This window comes from Pelobates fuscus, chromosome 5 (assembly GCF_036172605.1).
Source record: "Pelobates fuscus isolate aPelFus1 chromosome 5, aPelFus1.pri, whole genome shotgun sequence".
Lineage (NCBI taxonomy): Eukaryota > Metazoa > Chordata > Amphibia > Anura > Pelobatidae > Pelobates > Pelobates fuscus.
This window is the reverse complement of record NC_086321.1, coordinates 270,020,271-270,040,930: the sequence shown is the minus strand read 5'-3', so window position 1 is coordinate 270,040,930 and position 20,660 is coordinate 270,020,271. Positions and strand designations below refer to the sequence as shown.

General features: G+C 42.7%; 1 protein-coding gene across 2 annotated transcripts in view; it reads left to right on the top strand.

Moving 5' to 3' along the window:
* The window catches only part of CORO2A (coronin 2A), a 197,608-nt gene that overhangs the window by 168,854 nt on the left and 8,094 nt on the right, over window positions 1–20,660 (top strand). For both annotated transcript variants that reach the window (XM_063455291.1, XM_063455290.1), the window contains exons 7-10: window positions 2,477–2,581; window positions 2,840–2,936; window positions 15,762–15,874; window positions 16,832–16,922. In XM_063455291.1, coding sequence (XP_063311361.1) covers window positions 2,477–2,581; window positions 2,840–2,936; window positions 15,762–15,874; window positions 16,832–16,922 — 406 coding nt within the window. The remainder of the gene's footprint in view (window positions 1–2,476; window positions 2,582–2,839; window positions 2,937–15,761; window positions 15,875–16,831; window positions 16,923–20,660) is intronic.

The window sequence follows — 20,660 nt, the reverse complement described above, 5'->3', positions numbered from 1 at the left end:
TGGAAGGATTATTTTGCAAAACCGCAAGATATCAAATGAAGTGATCTGTCAGCAACAAACCTGACACTTTATGCTCTCCCTGAGTCATGTTTGTTTAATAGCTGATTATTCTATTTTTTTCTTAAAGCCACATTCACAACTTTGCTAAATTCCTCAAACTGAGAAACATAGATTTTACTTCCCATGTATTCAATTCTCATCTTTGGTAGTTTATTTGTTGATCACTGACCTAAAGGAATATTGATTCATTGCCTCTCTTTCCCTTCTTTCTTTTTTTCCTTTCTTCTTTTCTTCCCACAGTCACATGTGGAAGTTTACCATCTTGGTAATTCGGTAGATAGGAGGATAAAAAGCACGATCTGTGATAATCCTGAATTAGCTGAAAACAATGGGTTGGGATATACATAGTGTTGATTTTCAATCATATTAAAGGTCTTGATTAATTTTCACAAAAGCAGCAATGCAATTTGGACCACCACATTAAATGAAGGCAAAAATGTGTTTTTAACCCCATGGCGGCACCCTAACTCTTTAAATAGACACAGAAAATATTTGCAATAGCATAGCATTTAATGACAAGATTTCATAGTTGTACTTAAAGCGACTTCATGCCGAACTTACCTTTCTTAAATCAATGCCTCTTCTCTTCCTCTGTCAGGATCTGTTTTCTATTTCTTCCTGTCTGCTTTAGTTTTCTTTAAAACATAAGACAAAGTAGGGACTACATTGTCTTATATATGTTTCCTACGCGTGACCATCTATGACCAGTGGAGGACCAAGTGTGCTTCGTTTCCTGAGGTCAGGAATTCTCACCTTTCCTCCCTGTTCTTGCAATGCCTCCTGCCGTATTCCTGAAAGCCGGCAAAACTACTGAATTTCGTCCTAACAGAATGTGAACAGGTTATCCATTCGTGTTAGGACATCAATCAGTACTTTTAGGTTGGTTCGAAATTTCATTTGAATGAGTGAAATTCTGATCCAATCGCGGCTGCATTTTGCAGCCGCTTAATAGATCACTCCCTAATTCCCACGGTATTAGGGAGCTATCTACCAAAAGGCTGAAAGACCAAGATTGGTCTTTCAGCCAACTTTACTAATACCAAGTAAAAATTTACTTGGTATTAGTAATTAATCTGCCCCTACTCGCTAGATTGCGGGTAGGGGCATGTCTAGTAAACAGTCTCTAGGGTGAACCCTATCTGTTGTGCAACTCCAACAATGATTTGACAGCTGGGGCTCTACCATTTTCTCATGCTTGCAAGGTTGTATTTAGCACTGAGCCGTATTGGTGTTTTTAAAGGTAAGCATGTTTTTGTATGGAGTATGTTTGTGTGAATGGGTAGAGGTGTGTTTGTATGTGCCGTTTGAATGCAAGCATGCATTTATGTGTAGTGTTGGTTTTTGAATGTAGGAGTGTGTTTATGTTATTGGTGTTTAAACGAAAATGTGTGTGTGTATGTATTGTTGATGTTTCAATGCAGGAGTGTGTTTGTAAGTAGTGTTGAAGTTTGAATGTAGGGTTGGTGTATCAATGCTGAGATGTATGCACATACACACTGACTACATACAGATACTACAGATACACACACATAAAGATGCACACACACACACACACACACATACAGATACACAGACACATATAGCGTCAGACATACTAATATATACACTGACAGACATTCTGACATACCGTCTGTCAGTGTATATGTATATGTATCTGACACACATGCAGATACACACATAGACTACATAAAGATACACTGACACATATAGTGTCAGGCATACTGACACACAAATACATACACTGACAGACATACTGACCCTCACACACACACACACACACACACACTGAACCATACTGACCCTCACACACATTCACATATACTGACACACACACACAGACAGACATACATGTAAAATTAAAATTTTTAAACCCACCCTCCAGTTTCCTACCTTTTTCTGGAGGGTGGCTTCCCTGGGGTCCAGTGGGGTGCATGAGGCTGGGAGTGAGGAGCCCTCCTCCTCATTGTCTTCTGCCTCCTAAGTGCATGGGACACCCGGTGGGCCTACTTAGTGTGTGGGCCCCCGGCTGGCAGCAATGGCGGGGTAAAAAAATCTTGGAGGCAGCTGCTTTGGGCCCCCTGAAGTCACTGTGCCCAGTTTGCCCCGCATTAAAGACTGCCCTGCCCATGGGTGATGGGTGGGGCTTTAAATGACAATGGGGGAGGACCTATTATCCTCCTATTGGCTCATGTTGTCAATAGTAAATAGTGAATAATCCTGTTTATCTTTAACTTATTCTGGTGGTTTACTGTTTTTTGTGTCTAACAGTTTAGATGTTAATTACCGGTAGTTTATGTTTGATTTGGTGTGCTATCCAAAATTATGATGAGTAATGTGTTGCACTGACAGATGAGTCAGCTCCACATGCTGAATATGTGCATTATAGCCTACTGATGATCCTTTTCCCATATTGCAGGATAATCTATCTGTGCCTTTACATCAGGAGGATTTGGATGGATCCTCAGGATTACTCTTTCCCTTTTTTGACAATGACACGGACATGTTATATATCGTTGGAAAAGTAAGGATACATCTATGCTTTAGTTTTTATATTACAATATGTGATTTATTATAAAAGTAAATGGGGGGAAACAAACCGTTAGCACATCTGCAGACATCAAAGTCACGAATCCTACACCAAAATGTCACCTCGCTTTAACTTAAGTGCAAACTCTACCCTACAAATAAATCAACATTCATTGAAAAAATAATACAGGGTAATTTTAATAAGAGAGAGATTATTTTAAGTAGAAATCACAGATATCCCTGTTTTTTGTAGGGTGATGGAAATATCAGATATTATGAAGTTAGCCCTCAGAAGCCACATTTTCACTATTTGAATGAATATCGATCCTATCTGCCTCAAAAAGGAATTGGTGAGTAGTTTTTCCATAGGTTTAAAATAAACTGTTCTCTTTAAATATATATATATATGTGTGTTTTTGTGTAAAATAAATGTGTGTCACATATAGGATTGTGTGCACAGAAATAGTGTGTATATATCAGTGTGTAGGTTTAGAATTATACTCCTAACCAGGGCCAGACTGGGAGAAATCAGCCTGTCCATTAAAACCATCCTATTGTCCATCAAAATCCTTTGCAGATCTCTGTTTTCTCCTCTCCTCCTCGCTGCCATTTGATGGTTAGATAATGTGGTTGCTATATAGGCTCCTGCTGCTTCCTGTATCATATCTCATATTTTTGATAAGGTTACTAGTCCAAACAGATGTTGGAGACGTTATCTCCCCCCTCCCTCCCCCAATTTTCATTTTTATTGAGGTATACGTATGATGCAAACATTATACACATTAGCGATGTAGTACAGTGGTGTGGTTTGATAATTATTTACAAAGAGTCAAAATATCTCATTTTTTGTTCATGTGAAAGATATCAGAGTTTGCAGGAATCTATGATCTGCAAACTTTCTTTGTCTTAGGGATGAGCATAACCACCTAGCAAAGCTAGTGGGTATGCGGCAGCCTCCCGGAGTCAAATGCCAGAGCTTGAAAGGCTCGCACTGTGCATCTGCACAGCAACAGCCTTTCAGCCAATCAGGTAATCAGGAGAGCCGTGCTGAGCGCAGGAATCCTGATTGCCTCAGATTTTTTAAATTGGGAAACCTCTAAACCCAAAATAAAACAATTGAAGTTGCCAATAGTACGGGGGAGCAAGAAAAATGTTTAAGTCATGAAGACATATAAGATAGACTTGAAACTTTGTATAAAACAGCTGAGCTGAAAACAAGGTAACAATGTACAGCAAAGGAAAGTATCAAATGAACACTGGAACCGTTCATCATAAATTGCAACAAAATAAGTTCAATTAAAGCGGCACTGTCATGCCGAACTTACCTTTCCTCAATCTCTTCCTCTTCTCCCCCTCTCTCAGGATCTGTTATTCTTTTCTTCCTGTCTTCTTTAGTTTTCTTTAAAACCATAAGACAAAGTAGGGACTCTTTGTCTTATGGGATTCCTCCGCTTGACCAGCTCTGACCAGCGGAGGAGCAAAGTGTGCTTCATTTCCGCTGGTCAGAGCAATTTTCCCATGATCCCTAGCTTTCCTCCCAGTTCCCACAATACTTCCTGTCAGTATTGCCGAAAGTCCTGTCACTTAGACAGAACGCCGGCAAAACTGCCGAATTGCATCCTAACAGAATGAGCACCGTTTCTCCATTGGTGTTAGGATGCAATTCGGTACTTTGTTCGGATCGGAATTTCATTCAAATGAATGAAACTCCGATCCTATTCATTGCTGTGGCTGCATCTTGCAGCCGCTTAGTAGATAACTCCCTAATTCCCACGGTATCAGGGAGCTATCTACTAAAAGGCTGAAAGACCTAAATTGGTCTTTCAGCCAAATTTACTAACACCAAGTAAAAATGACTTGGTATTAGTAAATAATATGCCCCTACTCGCTATACCGCGAGTAGGGGCATGTCTAGTAAGCAGTGAGCAGCCTGTGGCTGCTCACTGTAGAAAAAAAATAAAAAAAATATTGCCCCCCACCCCTAAATGACGGGTGGGGGCCGTAAAGTAAAATAAGGGAGGGAGACCTATTGTCCCCCCCCCCCGGCCCCCACCCCTGAGCGGTGGGTGGGGGCCATAAAGATAATGAGGGGGGGGACCTACTGTCCTCCCCCCCGGCCCCCACCCCTGGGCGGCGGGTGGGGGCCATAATAGTAGTAGGGGGGGGGGGACCTACTGTCCTCCCCCCCCGGCCCCCACCCCTGGCCGGCGGGTGGGGGCCATAATAGTAATAAAGGGGGGGGGGACCTACTGTCCTCCCCCCCGGCCCCCACCCCTGGGCGGCGGGTGGGGGCCATAATAGTAATAAGGGGGGGGGGACCTACTGTCCTCCACCCCCCGGCCCCCACCCCTGGGCGGCGGGTGGGGGCCATAATAGTAATAGGGGGGGGGACCTACTGTCCTCCCCCCCCGGCCCCCACCCCTGGGCGGCGGGTGGGGGCCATAATAGTAATAAGGGGGGGGGACCTACTGTCCTCCAGCCCCCGGCCCCCACCCCTGGGCGGCGGGTGGGGGCCCTAATGGAAAAAAGGGGGGGGGGACCTACTGTCCTCCCCCCCGGCCCCCACCCCTGGGCGGCGGGTGGGGGCCATAATAGTAATAAGGGGGGGGGGGATCTACTGTCCTCCCCCCCCGGCCCCCACCCCTGGGCGGCGGGTGGGGGCCATAACGATAATGGGGGGGGACCTACTGTCCTCCCCCCGCCCCCACCCCTGGGCGGCGGGTGGGGGCACTAAGTAAATTCCCCCCCCCTCCCCCCCCCCATCAAGGTGACTAGGGGTGCCCAAGCCCCTAGTCACCCACCCCCCACCCAAATAAAAAATGCCCCTACCTACCCCCCTCACCCTAAAAAATAGTGAGGGGGGAATAAAATTGCTAACCTGTAAAGTAAAATTAAACTTACCATTCGACGTCTTCTTTTTTCTAAAATCTTCATTTTTCAGCCCCAAAAAAGGCCAAATAAAAAACCATCATAGCCGTCGAACTAAAAATAAAATAAAAAACCCGAGCGCAAAAAAAAAAAAAAGACGAAAAAGAAAAAACCCGAGCGCACAAAAAAATAATCCATCTTCACCCATGGAGGGCTCCGCGCAGACTGAGCTCCGCAGGGTGGGGCAAGGCTTATAAAGCCTTGCCCCGCCCTGCAATTAGCCTAAGAACACTCTGATTGGTGGGTTTAAGCCAATCAGAGTGCTCTTTGTCATTTTACAAGCGTGGGAAAGTTCTTTGGAATTTCCCCACGCTTGTAAAATGACACAGAGCACTGTGATTGGATGGCTTGAAATCCATCCAATCACAGTGCTCTGTGTCATTTTACAAGCGTGGGAAAATTCCAAAGAACTTTCCCACGCTTGTAAAATGACACAGAGCACTGTGATTGGATGGATTTCAAGCCATCCAATCACAGTGCTCTGTGTCATTTTACAAGCGTGGGAAAATTCCAAAGAACTTTCCCACCCTTGTAAAATGACACAGAGCACTGTGATTGGATGGCTTGAAATCCATCCAATCACAGTGCTCTGTGTCATTTTACAAGCGTGGGAAAATTCCAAAGTAGATCCCCCCCCCCCTTATTACTATTATGGCCCCCACCCGCCGCCCAGGGGTGGGGGCCGGGGGGAGGACAGTAGGTCCCCCCCCCTTTTTTCCATTAGGGCCCCCACCCGCCGCCCAGGGGTGGGGGCTGGGGGCTGGAGGACAGTAGGTCCCCCCCCCTTATTACTATTATGGCCCCCACCCGCCGCCCAGGGGTGGGGGCCGGGGGGGAGGACAGTAGGTCCCCCCCCCTATTACTATTATGGCCCCCACCCGCCGCCCAGGGGTGGGGGCCGGGGGGTGGAGGACAGTAGGTCCCCCCCCCCTTATTACTATTATGGCCCCCACCCGCCGCCCAGGGGTGGGGGCCTGAGGGGAGGACAGTAGGTCCCCCCTCATTCCCATTATGGCCCCCACCCGCCGTCCAGGGGTGGGGGCCGGCGGGGGAGGACAGTAGGCCCCCCGTCCCCCCCTTATTACCCTTTTTTTTTTTTTTTTTTTTTTTTACAGTGAGCAGCCACAGGCTGCTCACTGTTTAGTGGACATGCCCCTACTCGCGATATAGCGAGTAGGGGCATTGGGGAGATTTTAATCTCCCTTGTGCTATTATGGGGGTCATATTGACCCCCATAGAGTGAGGGGGGGACCTGGGGGGCTTATGAAGTGGTGGGGAGCACTGCTCCCTGCCGCTTCTATAGTTACATATTACAAGGAGGGAGCTGCACGCCGGTAGCTCCCTCCTTGTAATAAACTGAACGAACAAACTAACACTGATACACAGTGTTAGTTTGTTCGTCTGATTTTTTCTATTCATTCATTCGTCTGTCTGATGAATGAATGAATAGGTGAAATTCCCATTCGCATGTCCAGGTGTTTCACTGGGCATGTGCGGGAATCTCAGGGCTATCTAGTGTGGGCAGATGACGTGTCCCACAGGGACTTCACCTACCCACACAAAGATGGCGGCGCCCTGAATAAAGATCGGGCAGAAAATAAAGAATAAAAAATAGGTAATGTGGGGGGCATAGGGGCATTTGGGGATGACTAGGGGGTCGATTGGATGTAGTTGAGGCGGGAGGGGGGTTAAAAAAAAAACGGAATTCGGCATGACAGTGCCGCTTTAAGAGAAAATAAATGTTGTAACAAGTCCAAGCAAACAGATTCTTTATGCAGGGAGTCCATGAGAATATCAAACTGACGAGACTACTAGCATCCAATCCTCCTACTAAGGTGGATCCTTGGTTTGTTGGTCTTGTCTTGGAGTACGGCTATAGTCTGTAAAAAACAAAACAGAGAACAGTTATCAAAAGGCTGAATAAGCGCCAGATAACCTTATGTTTTAGAAAAACTACCACCAGCAGGCAAAACCCTTAACTTAGAGGAGGGTGGTACGGGCGCTATTGCTAGGTGGTTATGCTCATCCCGAAGACAAAAAAAGTTTGCAGATCATAGATTCCTGCAAACTCTGATTTGTCTTCCGGGAGGCATAACCACCTAGCAAAGCTAGTGGGTAGAATAGCACACACCTGGTGGTGGTCCTAAGAAACTGAAGGTGTTCAACTTCTGATGGCCTCCAGTAAAATCTAACAAAGGTTTTACTGGACAACCATCTCGCAGCTTTCAAGATAGTAGGGAGAGGAAGGCCCTTTCCTGCTGCTTTAGTAGCCGAGGCTCCCCTAATTGAATGGCTTTTGAACACGGAAACATCAATACCAGCCGAAGACATGGCGGAAAGTATCCAGCCTCTAATTGTATTAACCTTGGCTGGACGAAAGGGATTCCTTGATGTAATGAATAATTGACTGATATTTCTAAATACAGCAGAAAGTTGAAGGTACGATTATAACAAACTGACTAAACATAAGCCTGGTTCAGAAGGATCTTGGACCAAGTCCAATTCTACCGGACCAGGAGAAAAATGGGATGTTTTTTGTCTGCCTTTTAGTATAATATAGAAACCTCCCGGGGTCCTGGACAACCAAGGATCTGAAATATGGATTTGAGTTAACTCTGCTCCTCTAGCTGCCAGGGCCAAGGACAGCAGGGAAGCCAACTTAATAGCAGTCCATCTTAAATCGATTTTAGTATTATCCAAAGAATTTGGGAAATTTAATAAGACATCTACATCCCAAGTAGATGTGTAGAGTGGGTATAACCCTTTTAGTAATCTCAAATACAGGGCATCCTGAGTAAGGTTGGGGATCAGGAAGTTTAAAGCAGATCCATAGGTCTTGATTGAACTGACAGATAAACCAAAATGGAACTTACAGTTGCAAGAAAAAGTATGTGAACCCTTTGGAATTATATGGATTTCTGCACAAATTGGTCATAAAATGTGATCTGATCATCATCTAAGTCACAACAATAGACAATCACAGTCTGCTTAAACTAATAACACACAAAGAATAAAATGTTGCCATGTTTTTATTGAACACACTATGTAGACATTCACAGTGCAGGTGGAAAAAGTATGTGAACCCTTGGATTTAATAACTGGTTGAACCTCTTTTGGCCCAATAACTTCAACCAAACGTTTCCTGTAGTTGCAGATCAGACGTGCACAACGGTCAGGAGTAATTCTTGACCATTCCTCTTTACAGAACTGTTTCAGTTCCGCAATATTCTTGGGATGTCTGGTGTGAATTGCTTTCTTGAGGTCATGCCACAGCATCTCAATCGGGTTGAGGTCAGGACTCTGACTGGGTCACTTCAGAAGGCGTATTTTCTTCTGCTTAAGCCATTCTGTTGTTGATTTACTTCTATGCTTTGGGTCACTGTCCTGTTGCAACACCCATCTTCTGTTGAGCTTCAGCTGGTAGACAGATGGCCTTAAGTTCCCCTGCAAAATGTCTTGATAAACTTGGGAATTCATTTTACCTTCGATGATAGCAATCCGTCCAGGCCCTGACGCAGCAAAGCAGCCCCAAACCATGATGCCCATACTTCACAGTTGGGATGAGGTTTTGATGTTGGTGTGCTGTGCCTCTTTTTCGCCACACATAGTGTTGTGTGTTTCTTCCAAACAACTCAACTTTGGTTTCATCTGTCCACAGAATGTTTTTCCAGTACTGCTGTGGAACATCCAGGTGCTCTTGTGCAAACCGTAAACGTGCAGCAATGTTTTGTTTGGACAGCAGTGGCTTCCTCTGTGGTATCCTCCCATGAAATTCATTCTTGTTTAGTGTTTTACGTATTGTAGATTCGCTAACAGGGATGTTAGCATTTGCCAGTGACTTTTGTAAGTCTTTAGCTGACACTCTAGGATTCTTCTTCACCTCTTTGAGCAGTCTGCGCTGTGCTCTTGCAGTCATCTTTACAGGACGGCCACTCCTAGGGAGAGTAGCAGCAGTGCTGAACTTTCTCCATTTATAGACAATTTGTCTTACTGTGGACTGATGAACAGCAAGGCTTTTGGAGATACTTTTATAACCCTTTCCAGCTTTATGCAAGTCAACAATTCTTAATCGTAGGTCTTCTGAGAGCTCTTTTGTGCAAGGCATCATTCACATCAGGCAATGCTTCTTGTGAAAAGCAAACCTAGAACTGGTGTGTGTGTTTTATGGGGCAGGGCAGCTGTAACCAACACCTCCAATCTCATCTCATTGATTGGACTCTAGTTGGCTGACATCTCACTCCAATTAGCTCTTGGAGATGTCATTAGTCTAGGGGTTCACATATTTTTTCCACCTGCAATGTGAATGTTTACATGGTGTGTTCAATAAAAACATGGCAACATTTCATTCTTTGTTATTAGTTTAAGAAGACTGTGATTGTCTATTGTAGTGGACATTTTATGACCAATTTGTGCAGAAATCCATATAATTCCAAAGGGTTCACATACTTTTTCTTGCAACTGTAAGTGTAAGAAATTCTAAAGCCAATGGAACGGTATCAGATCCCTGTGTGTTAGACAGAAAAGAAACCTCCCATTCTTTGAATTCCTTGATCAACTTTCTATAACTTACCCTAATTCTGCGTCTTAAAGATGAGTTAATAATATCCAAGACCTGATCCGATAGAAGGGGATGTGTTAACAGCCTACCAGGGCTGCGATCCACATCAGCTGCGGGAGCTTGAGCAGAAGATCGCTGGTTCCCTGAAAGCAGTCCACTGTCATGCCCAATGGGATCTTGGTTCCCTTGACTAACTAATGGATCAAGGGATACCAGGGTCTGGAGGTCCATATTGGATAAACGAGAACTAAGCTCTGCACCCTGTGGATCTTCTCCAGCACTTTCATCAGTAAAGATTGAGGGGGGAAAGCATAAGGGGCTGGAACATCCGTCCATTGGAAAGACATTGCATCTTCCAAGCTCCCTTTGTCCAGGTCCAGGAGACGAACCTGGGAGTTTGTGCAGATGTTTGGGATGCAAACAGATCTACCTGTCTCTGGCCAAATTGCTTTCTATCTGTTGGAAAAGAGCAATCTTTCATTGAATCGTTGCCAGGGACAAACGTTGGCGAGAGAGAGAGTCTGCAAGCTCGTTAGCCTCTCCCGGAACGTATTCTGCGAAAACCTGAACATTGCTTGCTACGGCTCAAGACCAAAGATCTAGAGCCTCTAAACAAAGACCCCTTGATCTTGTGCCCCCTTTGTGGTTTATATAAGCCACCGCTGTCCTGTTGTCCGATTGGACTTTTACCGACGTCGGTGACTGGTTTAGAGGAACTAGGCCCTGGAGAGCTAATTTTATAGCTTGTAACTCCAAGATTTTTATATGGAGGTGACTCTCTTGGTCTGACCAAATTCCTCTTATGGCATTCTGGGCTGTAAACTGTTGTGGATCAGAATGTTGATCTTTGTTATATTCAGAGGAAGCCCAAATTATTCTTACAAGTGCACTTGGAGAAGCGAGAATTAGACACCAGACACCTGTTGGTATTCAAAATAAGCCTCTGAGCGTCATGTACACATAACAAATAAGTTTCAAGGTAAGAGAGAACAAAAAGATTAGAGTAGAGACATCTTAGGTGGGCGCTCTCTGCTCCCGGAACTTAGACATATATGGTCTTAAGTGTTGTTTAAGCATCAAGCATTTCCTGAGTCCAAGTTAGCCAATTTTAATATAGGATATCGTTATATGACACCTATAAGCTTGAGCCTTGGAATCAAGATAAATTCTATCACAAAACGCACCCCAACTGTGACTTGAGGCATCTGACGTCAGAGTGACTGCCACAGGTTGCTCTAACAGGGGACGAGGACGAGGTAGTGGAATTTCTAACTCCAGAATGGACTTTAATTCTTCTCTGACCTTCTGGGGGAGAACAAATTTTGATTCCCAATGGCTGCCCTGTCTTAGTTGATTCCCTAAAAACAGCTGACTTCTTCTGCAAAGTAAAGGGGAATTGTTGTATGCTGGTGTTAAAGCTATTAATTTCCCGATAATCTTTGCTAGGTCTCTCAAGGACCAACTCTGGTGCCTGAGAGATGAGTTCAGATGTACCAGTAATTTGTCCCATTTGTCTTGAGGGATTCCTAGAGACATAGTCCTGGTGTTCAGTATGAAACCCAGAAAGAGGATGCTTTGAGTGGGAATTAGGACTGATTTCTGTAAATTTACTACAAATCCTAGGTCTTGTAAAAGGGAAGCAAGGTAATCCCTTTGAGAAGCAAGGACTTCCCCATCTGGGTGCATGAGCAGGATGTCGTCTAGATAATACAGACACATGAAACCTTTTAGTCTGACATGAGCTATCACGGATTTCAGAATTCTGGAGAATGTGTATGGTGCGTTGGATAGGCCAAACACCATAACAGTCCACTGCCACACTTTTCCTTTCCACTGAAACCTGAGAAAACGCCTGTGTTTCTTGGCTATGGGGACTGAATGGAAGGCATCTTTTAGGTCTAACTTTACACAGAAAAAAGCTTTATGTACTAAGCCTGGAAGATCTGATAAACCCTTCATCCTGAACCTTTTCCTTTTGATGAAAGCGTTCAGAGACCTCATGTTTAGGACCAGTCTCCAGGAACCATCTGATTTTGGGATTGGGAACAATGGGCTGACCCATCCTGTAATAGACATGTCTGCCAACTCTATCTTCTCTTGACTTAAAGCTAAGGAAAGGGAGGCATCTAGCACTGGGTTCACCTCTCTGTGGGGTGCAAATTTCTGGACTGGGAACCTTAAAAGGGGGAGTTGTAAACCCCTCTGAAAAATCTTTAGAACCCATTTGTCTGAGGAAATATCCTTTCAATTTAGTGGCAAATGAGGAGGCACACTTACTTGAATGCATGGGTTTTCTTTTGGAAGCTGAACCGCCTCTGGAATACACTCCTCTGCCACCGCCCGGGAGCTTGTGTCTTCCACTGTAGTGGCAGTACTGGGCCTGGTGAGAGGCTTCTCGGGACGCTCCTGCAGCCCTATATGGGCGACCCTCTGTCCGAAAGGGCTTTTTGTAGCCAGGGACGGACTTCTTGAGTTCTGAAAAGGATCTCCTTGCCTTGTAACGGCCTTTAACCTCCTGAATGAACGAGGGACCAAATAGGTAAGAATCCTCCAAATTTGGGAACTCGTGCGATTTGGGGGTTAGGTCGGACAGACCTGCTGCATGGAGCCAGCGGGATCTGCGGATGTTTGATATGTAATTAAAGGATTGGCCAATAATTAGCACTGCCCTGCCAGACGCTTTTAAAAGAGCCCTCTTAGATGCTAACAGAGATGAAGCGGAAGGTTTCTGAGCATTGCCTTCTTTTTCTGCCTTATCTAGCATCAGTAATAGTGGGCCTACAGCATCAGCAATTTTGAACTGTATATTGCGAAAAGTCTGGTCTGTGGGATCAGAGGATACGCTGCTCCCTGTGATAGATAACAGAGCAGCATCTACCTCTGGGGCCATTAAAGCCTGAATGTCCGGGATACCAATGTGGTTCCTGAGGAGAAGGTCATCCTCCTTAACCAATGGGGGATCTGAAGGCTAGTTTAGCGAAATCTCTAACATCAGAATTGTGCTCCATAGCCCATCTGGAGTGAAATAATTTTGATGGGAGAGTCTTTTCTAGGAGACTTACTCTGGCCATCTGAACATTGCTTAGCTTCCCCCACTCAGTGGAAGCTGCTGAACGTACCACTTCCTCGGATTCCCAGTCTATATCTGGAGAGGCGTATCTGGAACTGGAACGGCTTTGGGAGGAAGAGTGAGCGAATGCTCTAGAAGAGGAAGGAGAAGGACTATCTAACCTTCAATGAGATTTGTCCTTTTTCTCTGGAAGGTGTTTCTGGTGCTCAAACGAGGGAAACACTCTATTCCTTTTTTGGGGTCCTGTCCCCTTAATTTTACGCTTACTCAAACGAGTATGAGGGGAAGGAGGAGCAGAGAAGTTTTCCTCAGACGAGGAACTGGCGGAAGAGACCACCCGCCTTCCTTTATTCTTTTTACTTAAAACTGGGACCAAATCCTCCTCAGAAGATGAAGAGGATAGATCCCTGGCAAGGAAATCTCTCTTATGGAGCTTTCTAACATTGATGCGGCTGCCTTTAAGAGAGGCATCCACTAAATCTGTGGCAGACACAGAAATAGAGTCCTCATCAATGATGCCATTTTAAAAATCTGAGGCAATCAGGATTCCCGCGCTCAGCACAGCTCTCCTGATTACCCGATTGGCTGAAAGGCTGTTGCTGTGCAGATGCACAGTGCGAGCCTTTTCAGCTCTGGCATTTGGAGGACAAACATGGAGGCTAAAGTTTCATAGCTGCAAGGACAAAATAAACCATCATTAAGCTTGTACAAATAAATGACTTGCACTATGAAGGAGGGTGCTCCAAAAGCAGTGTTTCCCAACCCAGTCCTCAAGGCACACCTACCAGTCCAGGATTTAAGGATTACCCAGTTTTGTCTAAGGTGTTTTTAGAAAAAAAAAGAAAAAACACCTTAGACAAAACTGGGTAATCCTTAAATCCTGGACTGGTAGGTGTGCCTTGAGGACTGGGTTGGGAAACACTGCTCTAAAGATTCATTTGTAGGTCGATATTTAACATAAATAAATGACACCTGCTCATGAATTAGAATTTTTTTTAACTAAACAACAAATGAATAAGGATTACCAGGATACCTATGACTGCTGTATAATAATTGTTGTACTTAAACTTCCTAAGAATCTAATAAGTATCATCAAGCAAGTTGAGTTGCTTTTGAGCCCTCTATATATATATATATGTAGGAGTATAGGAGGTTACAAATAAAAAGCGTGGTTTTAGCCAGTATGCATGCTTGATATCCTCCATTATACGAAGTTGCTTAAATGGAACAATTACCCCTAGGCTTGGGCAGGCACAGGTGAGTTCTACTGACCTGAACCTGTACCTAGTGGGTGGGACTTCTTCAGTGCCAGGAGCCAATGTCACTGCTGAACACTCGCGCATGTGTGTCCTCCAGATATAAAGTCAATTCCCTGCAGCCATCACTGGTGACGGCTGGGGATATTGATACTTTTAGTCGGTGGTAGATTCGCTCAGTGTCTACAATTGCCAGTCTCTACTTTATCTCAGTATATCTCTTGAAAATACCAACACAGTCAGTATGAGGGTTTCCTAAAGATACTATCTTTATGAAAAACTAATTTTTCAGGAGGGGGTCACAGTAACCTCTTTAACCCCTTAAGGACACATGACGTGTGTGACATGTCATGATTCCATTTTATTCCAGAAGTTTGGTCCTTAAGGGGTTAAGCCAGGTAATGGCGGCTAGAGGTGTATGTGGCAGGAAGCCACTGGGTTGCAACTTGAATCCTAAACCATGTGTAAAGCTTTAGATCAGGGCTGCCCAACAGTTAGATCCCCAGATGTTTTGGAACTACAACCCCTATGGTGCTTTGCATGCATTTAGAATGATAAAGCATCATGGGAGTTGTAGATCTACAACATCTGGGGGATATACATGTTGGGCAGCCCTGCTTTAGATCATAGATCAAGCATCTGGAAATGAAAAATAAAAATTTAATGAAATTACACCAAACATAACACACCATTTAATAAGTAGAACTAACCAATTTATTTCATAGGAATTAAGTCCCCAGATCAGAAACCCGACCCACTATAGGTCCCACGCCTGATTGGTGATTTGTCCTAGAGACTCTCTTTAATCATGAACATTTTAGAAACGGTTTAATGCTGAATAGACTGACAGTGACAGGGGACTTCAGATACGATAGCCACTTCAATGAGGGGAATTGCATTTGGTATCTCATCCAGTGACATATTTGCAGTGAGGCAAACAAGGCACTTGCATTGGGTGGCACTTTCCAGGGGGTGGCAAAAAACGGTTTCTGGTCTTTTCTTGGTTTCTGGTCTTTTGGTAGGTCTCTTATATGCAATAACACAATTTTATGTCTTTATATGGTTTTGTACACTTTACTATATCTTTCTAGATGTATAATTAAAGTTTTATTATTTATATATATATATATATATATATATATAATATAATATATAGGCCTGTATTATTTTTTCTCTGTCCTTTTTGTTCTATTAAGTTAAAGGAGTCCCCTTTCGCTTTATGTAAATAGACAGTTCCAACTCTATATCAGGGTGCATCGTGACACGTGTGATGTTCAGATATGGTAATTGATGGATATGAATAGTGTTTTTTTGTTTTTTATTCTTTTTGTTTTTGTTTTTTAACTCTGCACATCATTTCTAGGTGTTCTTCCAAAGAGGGGTGTGGATGTGTCTTCCTGTGAAATCTTCAGATTCTACAAGTTAGTTGCAATAAAAGGTCTGATTGAGCCCGTGTCCATGATTGTCCCTAGACGGGTAAGTCCACGTTTTCTGAATACTTTTGGCATCTGTATTTATAAATTTCAAAAAGCACAATTTCATATAAATTTTCTAAAAAGGATTTAAATAACATATTTCTCTGAATAATATCATATATGTTAATCCCTTTACAGTTGTAACCTATGCTATGGGTTTCTTGTATATATTTATTTTTTGGGGAAGTGCGGGACACATCTGGCAAGGAATTAGGGTATTTGTTTTAATATTTTATTAATTTAAATTTTAAAGATAAATAGTTTTTACTTACCCAGATGAAATGGGTAGTGCGCAGTTTAAATGCCCAGGTTTTCCAGCATAATTGCATGCGCTGGCCCTGATACTGCCTGTTTCTGACAATCTTGTCTAATAAGGGGAATTAGTACCATTGACTTTAAAGCAGCAATGTTGATATCATTGCTTGATGTGCAGGACATAGAGGTTACACTTACTTGATACTGTCCCCGGCAGGCACATCCATCTTTAACCTTCATCTCCTGGTGCTTCATCCGCCAGGAGCCCACATCCGCCCCTACTTTGTCTTGTAATTTTTTGACTGCTTTGGAATTTCAATGATATTCCAATTCAATTAAATTCCAACACAGTCTAAGCATTTTGTAAAGGATTTAATAGAGACATATTTTGGAGTTTGAGCAAAAGAGGCGTAAACTGATTTTTATTAAATGCCCTTTCTGTGTCTGTTCAGAAGGCTGTGAGCTACATTCTCAATTATCAATATATATATTGAAGGGAAAAAAAGCATCTGTTGGGAAAATAAAATACAGTAACTTGAGAAAACTGATACTTTTTATTTGCTGGTTTAAAAAATGCTATTATTACAAATGTGACAAATTGGCTGTAATAGCTCCTATAAATCATGATGTTAATAATATAATGTTATCTGTGAACAATGATGCAGCTTTATTTGTGGGATTCTTTTTCTTTTATATTTTGCAGTCAGAATCGTACCAGGACGACATCTACCCAATGACAGCTGGATCGAAGCCATCCCTCACTGCACATGAATGGCTAAGCGGAATTAATAGAGGTCAGACGGGGATATCTTGAAATACTTGCCTTGTCCTTCCTTATCTGAGCACTTACTCCTTTTTAATTTAAAATTATTTTTTTTCTTGCATTCTTCTTAAATGTCTGTGAAAGAGATTGCCCCTTTAGAGCATTTATAAGAAAGAATATAAAACCAAGTATATACGCACAAAATTGGTCAGCGCTTTGGAGAACCAATATAACTTCAATCCTGCAAAGTAATGAAATATAGAAGAGGATTTAGCTGCCTGAAAGAGTTAGGCTTGTATTGAAACCATTAAAGATAGCCAGTAATTTAAAGAAAAAGAAAAAAAAGATGGCTAGTGATTTCTAAACGTGGCCTGTAGGATTTCCCTAGATACCACCCACTTAATGCCTGGATGATCAAGACCATGCTCCAGTTAGGTAGGTATATATTTGATACATAGGTCCAATAAATTCCTGGAGAATTCCTACATCTCCAAGATGGCAACCATAATAATTTCATATGCTAGACCGTTTGGGATAGTGCACAGATTAAACACTGATCAGCCACAACATTAAAACCACTGACTGGTGAAGTGAATAACTTTGATTATATTGTTACAATGGCACCTGTCAAGGCGTGGGATACTTTAGGCAGCAATTGAACAGTCAGCTTTTGAAATTCATGTGTTGGAAGCAGGAAAAATAGGTAAACGAAAAAAAACAGCGACTTTGATATATATAAATGTGGGGATATTTATGGGATAATAATAGTAAACAGTTGAGAATTGCCCACTAGTTCAGTTCTCAGATCCCAAAGATCCTTATCGTGTAAGTGAAATGTATTCCATATAAATAAAAATCACAATTTGTTATAAAAATAGATGCAGTTTATTGTGACAATTTAAATAATAATAATAAGTAACATGCGTGACAATAATCAATGAATATTTAGTATAACATAGTATGCAATACAATATGGTAATGTAAAAACATCTTCCAATGGTTAAAGGGAAACTCCAGTGCCAGGAAAACGATCCGTTTTCCTGGCACTGGAGGGTCCCTCTCCCTCCCACCCCCCAATCCCCAGTTGCCGAAGGGGTGAAAACCCCTTCAGTGACTTACCAGAAGCAGCGACAGGTCCCACGTCGCTGCTTCCTCCTCCCCCGCCGCTCCTCCTTCTGCTTACGTCGGCCGGTGGGAGAGACTGATCTCGCCCGCCGGCCGAGGAGACCTAATGTGCATGCGCGGCAATGCTGCGCATGCGCATTAGCACACCCCATAGGAAAGCATTGAAAATGAATTTCAATGCTTCCCTATGGGGAATAGAGCGACGCTGGAGGTCCTCACACAGCGTGAGGACGTCCAGCGACGCTCTAGCACAGAAAACCTGTGCTATAGAGCAGGAAGTGTCCTCTAGTGGCTGTCTAATAGACAGCCACTAGGGGAGGACTTAACCCTGCAAGGTAATTATTGCAGTTTAAAAAAAACTGCAATAATTACACTTGCAGGGTTAAGGGTAGTGGGAGTTGGCACCCAGACCACTCCAATGAGCAGAAGTGGTCTGGGTGCCTGGAGTGTCCCTTTAAGACAAGATTTATGACTGTCTTTCACAGAGAAACGAAAGTGAAACTTACACACAGCTTTGCAGCTTAAGGCCATAAAACTTTAGCTGACAGTTAAAATAACCCTTTCAATGCTGGCTAGACCTCCTAAGTAATTAAGACCTATTCTCATGTGATTTAAAATAAAATAACATTTAAACCAGTTCATTAGTCATTTCCTGGAACCATCCAATAAGAGTAATCTACTATGTTCTATAAGCAGAATTTTTAACTTGCCTAAACAGATATTTTATCTTATTTTAGAGCAAATCAATACACCTGGATAAATATCACGATATGCTAACATGTGATATGTCACATAAATACATAATTATTCATTTCTATCTGCAGAATAGAAAGTTTAATAATATATTTCTTTAGCAACTAAGATTTCTAAATATCGAAATCTAATCGTGATTTATCCAGTCATATATCATGCTATTAGAAAATTTTAATTAATTTATATTATTTAAATGAATCCAGCTTATTTACCAGTTGAGTAGATATTTTCATCAGATTAGTAGGTATTCTCAGGAATTTGAATGTCATGGGTCTCTTTCTCTGTCTCCTGACTTAGCCTGCTTCCAACTCTTTGCCCCCGACTGCTCACTCTCTTGCTTTCTCTGCATACCCCTCTTGCGTTTGTCTTCACTGTTCGTCACTAGGTGATAGACCAATAGAATCTATGGAGGTGTGGTTACCTTCCAGATAACAATTTAAGTATTTGGTCTATAAAGGGCAGTCTCGTCCCACTAAACTTACCTATCCAGGAAAGAGTTAACTTTTCCTGGTGGCTATTTTGACGTTGTTTACCTTATCTTTATAGTTGTCTATAACTTAAGTTTTCTGTCAGATCAAACAGTTTCTTTGGGCTTTCTTCAGACTATGTGTCTGGCAAATTCTGCTACAATTTCTAATATGACAGTTATAACTAAGTATGACCCCTAAACTTACAATGGGACGTTATACAATATCGAAAGTAAAATTAAATTATTTAATCTTCTCTGTCACAAATGTCTGGGTTTAGAATTGATTATATTCCATTAGCATTTAGACAGTCTGTCCATCCGCCGTTATCACTTCTTATCAACAGGTTTGTATATACTATGCATTCCTTTAGCTCTGGCAAAGTGGTTAGTTTTACAGAAAGGATAGAAATCTTGTGACTTTTGTTAACTTGAAAATAACAAAATGGAGTCTACTCTGTTCAGAGTGACTGACAATGTACATTTTAATTTCTATCATAGCACAAAATGTCTGCCGATATAAATACCCTGACATAAATAGTGATGGCTAGATGACTGGTTGAGAGCATCTCCAAAATGTATTGTGGGGTGTTTACTGTATGCAGAGGTTAGTATTTATCAGAAGTGATGCAAGGGAGGACAACTGGATGAACCAGCATCCCGGTCACGTTTCACGTGGGGAGCAATGGCTAGCCGATCTGGTCCGATCACAAAGAAGAGATACTGTAGCTCAAATTTCTGCAAAACCTAATACCGGCCATAAACACATAATGCATCACTGTTTGACCAGTCTGTGGCTATGCAGCCCCATATGCAGCAGGATGCCCATGTCCACCGCTGAAAGCACCTTAATTGGGGACGTGAACATCACAATTGGACCATGGAGCAGTGGAAGAAGGTTGCCTGGCCTGATGAATAGTGTTTTTGTTTTAAATCTATATTTGTTCTCTTAGATCAGGTGGCTGGCTGGATGCATGTGTGTTGTTACCTGGCCAAGAGATGGCAGGCCGGCAGAAGCAGTGTTATGCTTTATTCTGCTGGAATACCTCAGGTCCTGGCATGTTACTTTGACAAGAACCATTTACCTAGAGATTGTTGCAGACCTTGTACACCCCTTCATGGCAGTGATGTTCCCTAGTGTTCCCCCTGGTGCCATCTCCACTCCTACTGTTCTAATTTCCTATAAACTTATTTTATCCTCCAATCTCTATATACCCTTTCTATTACCACAAACCTTATCATTTTTTTTTTTTTTAAGAATTGTTATTCTTTGCCTAATACAGATTGTTGTCCTGTTGTAAGTACTTTTTTTTTTTTTTATAGATTATATACCCAAGTTTACCTACACTCTTCCTCCTTTTTGCCTCTGAATTCTTTACCCCGCTCTTATTGCCCTACATCTATTCTTCTTTTTTACCGGAGAAC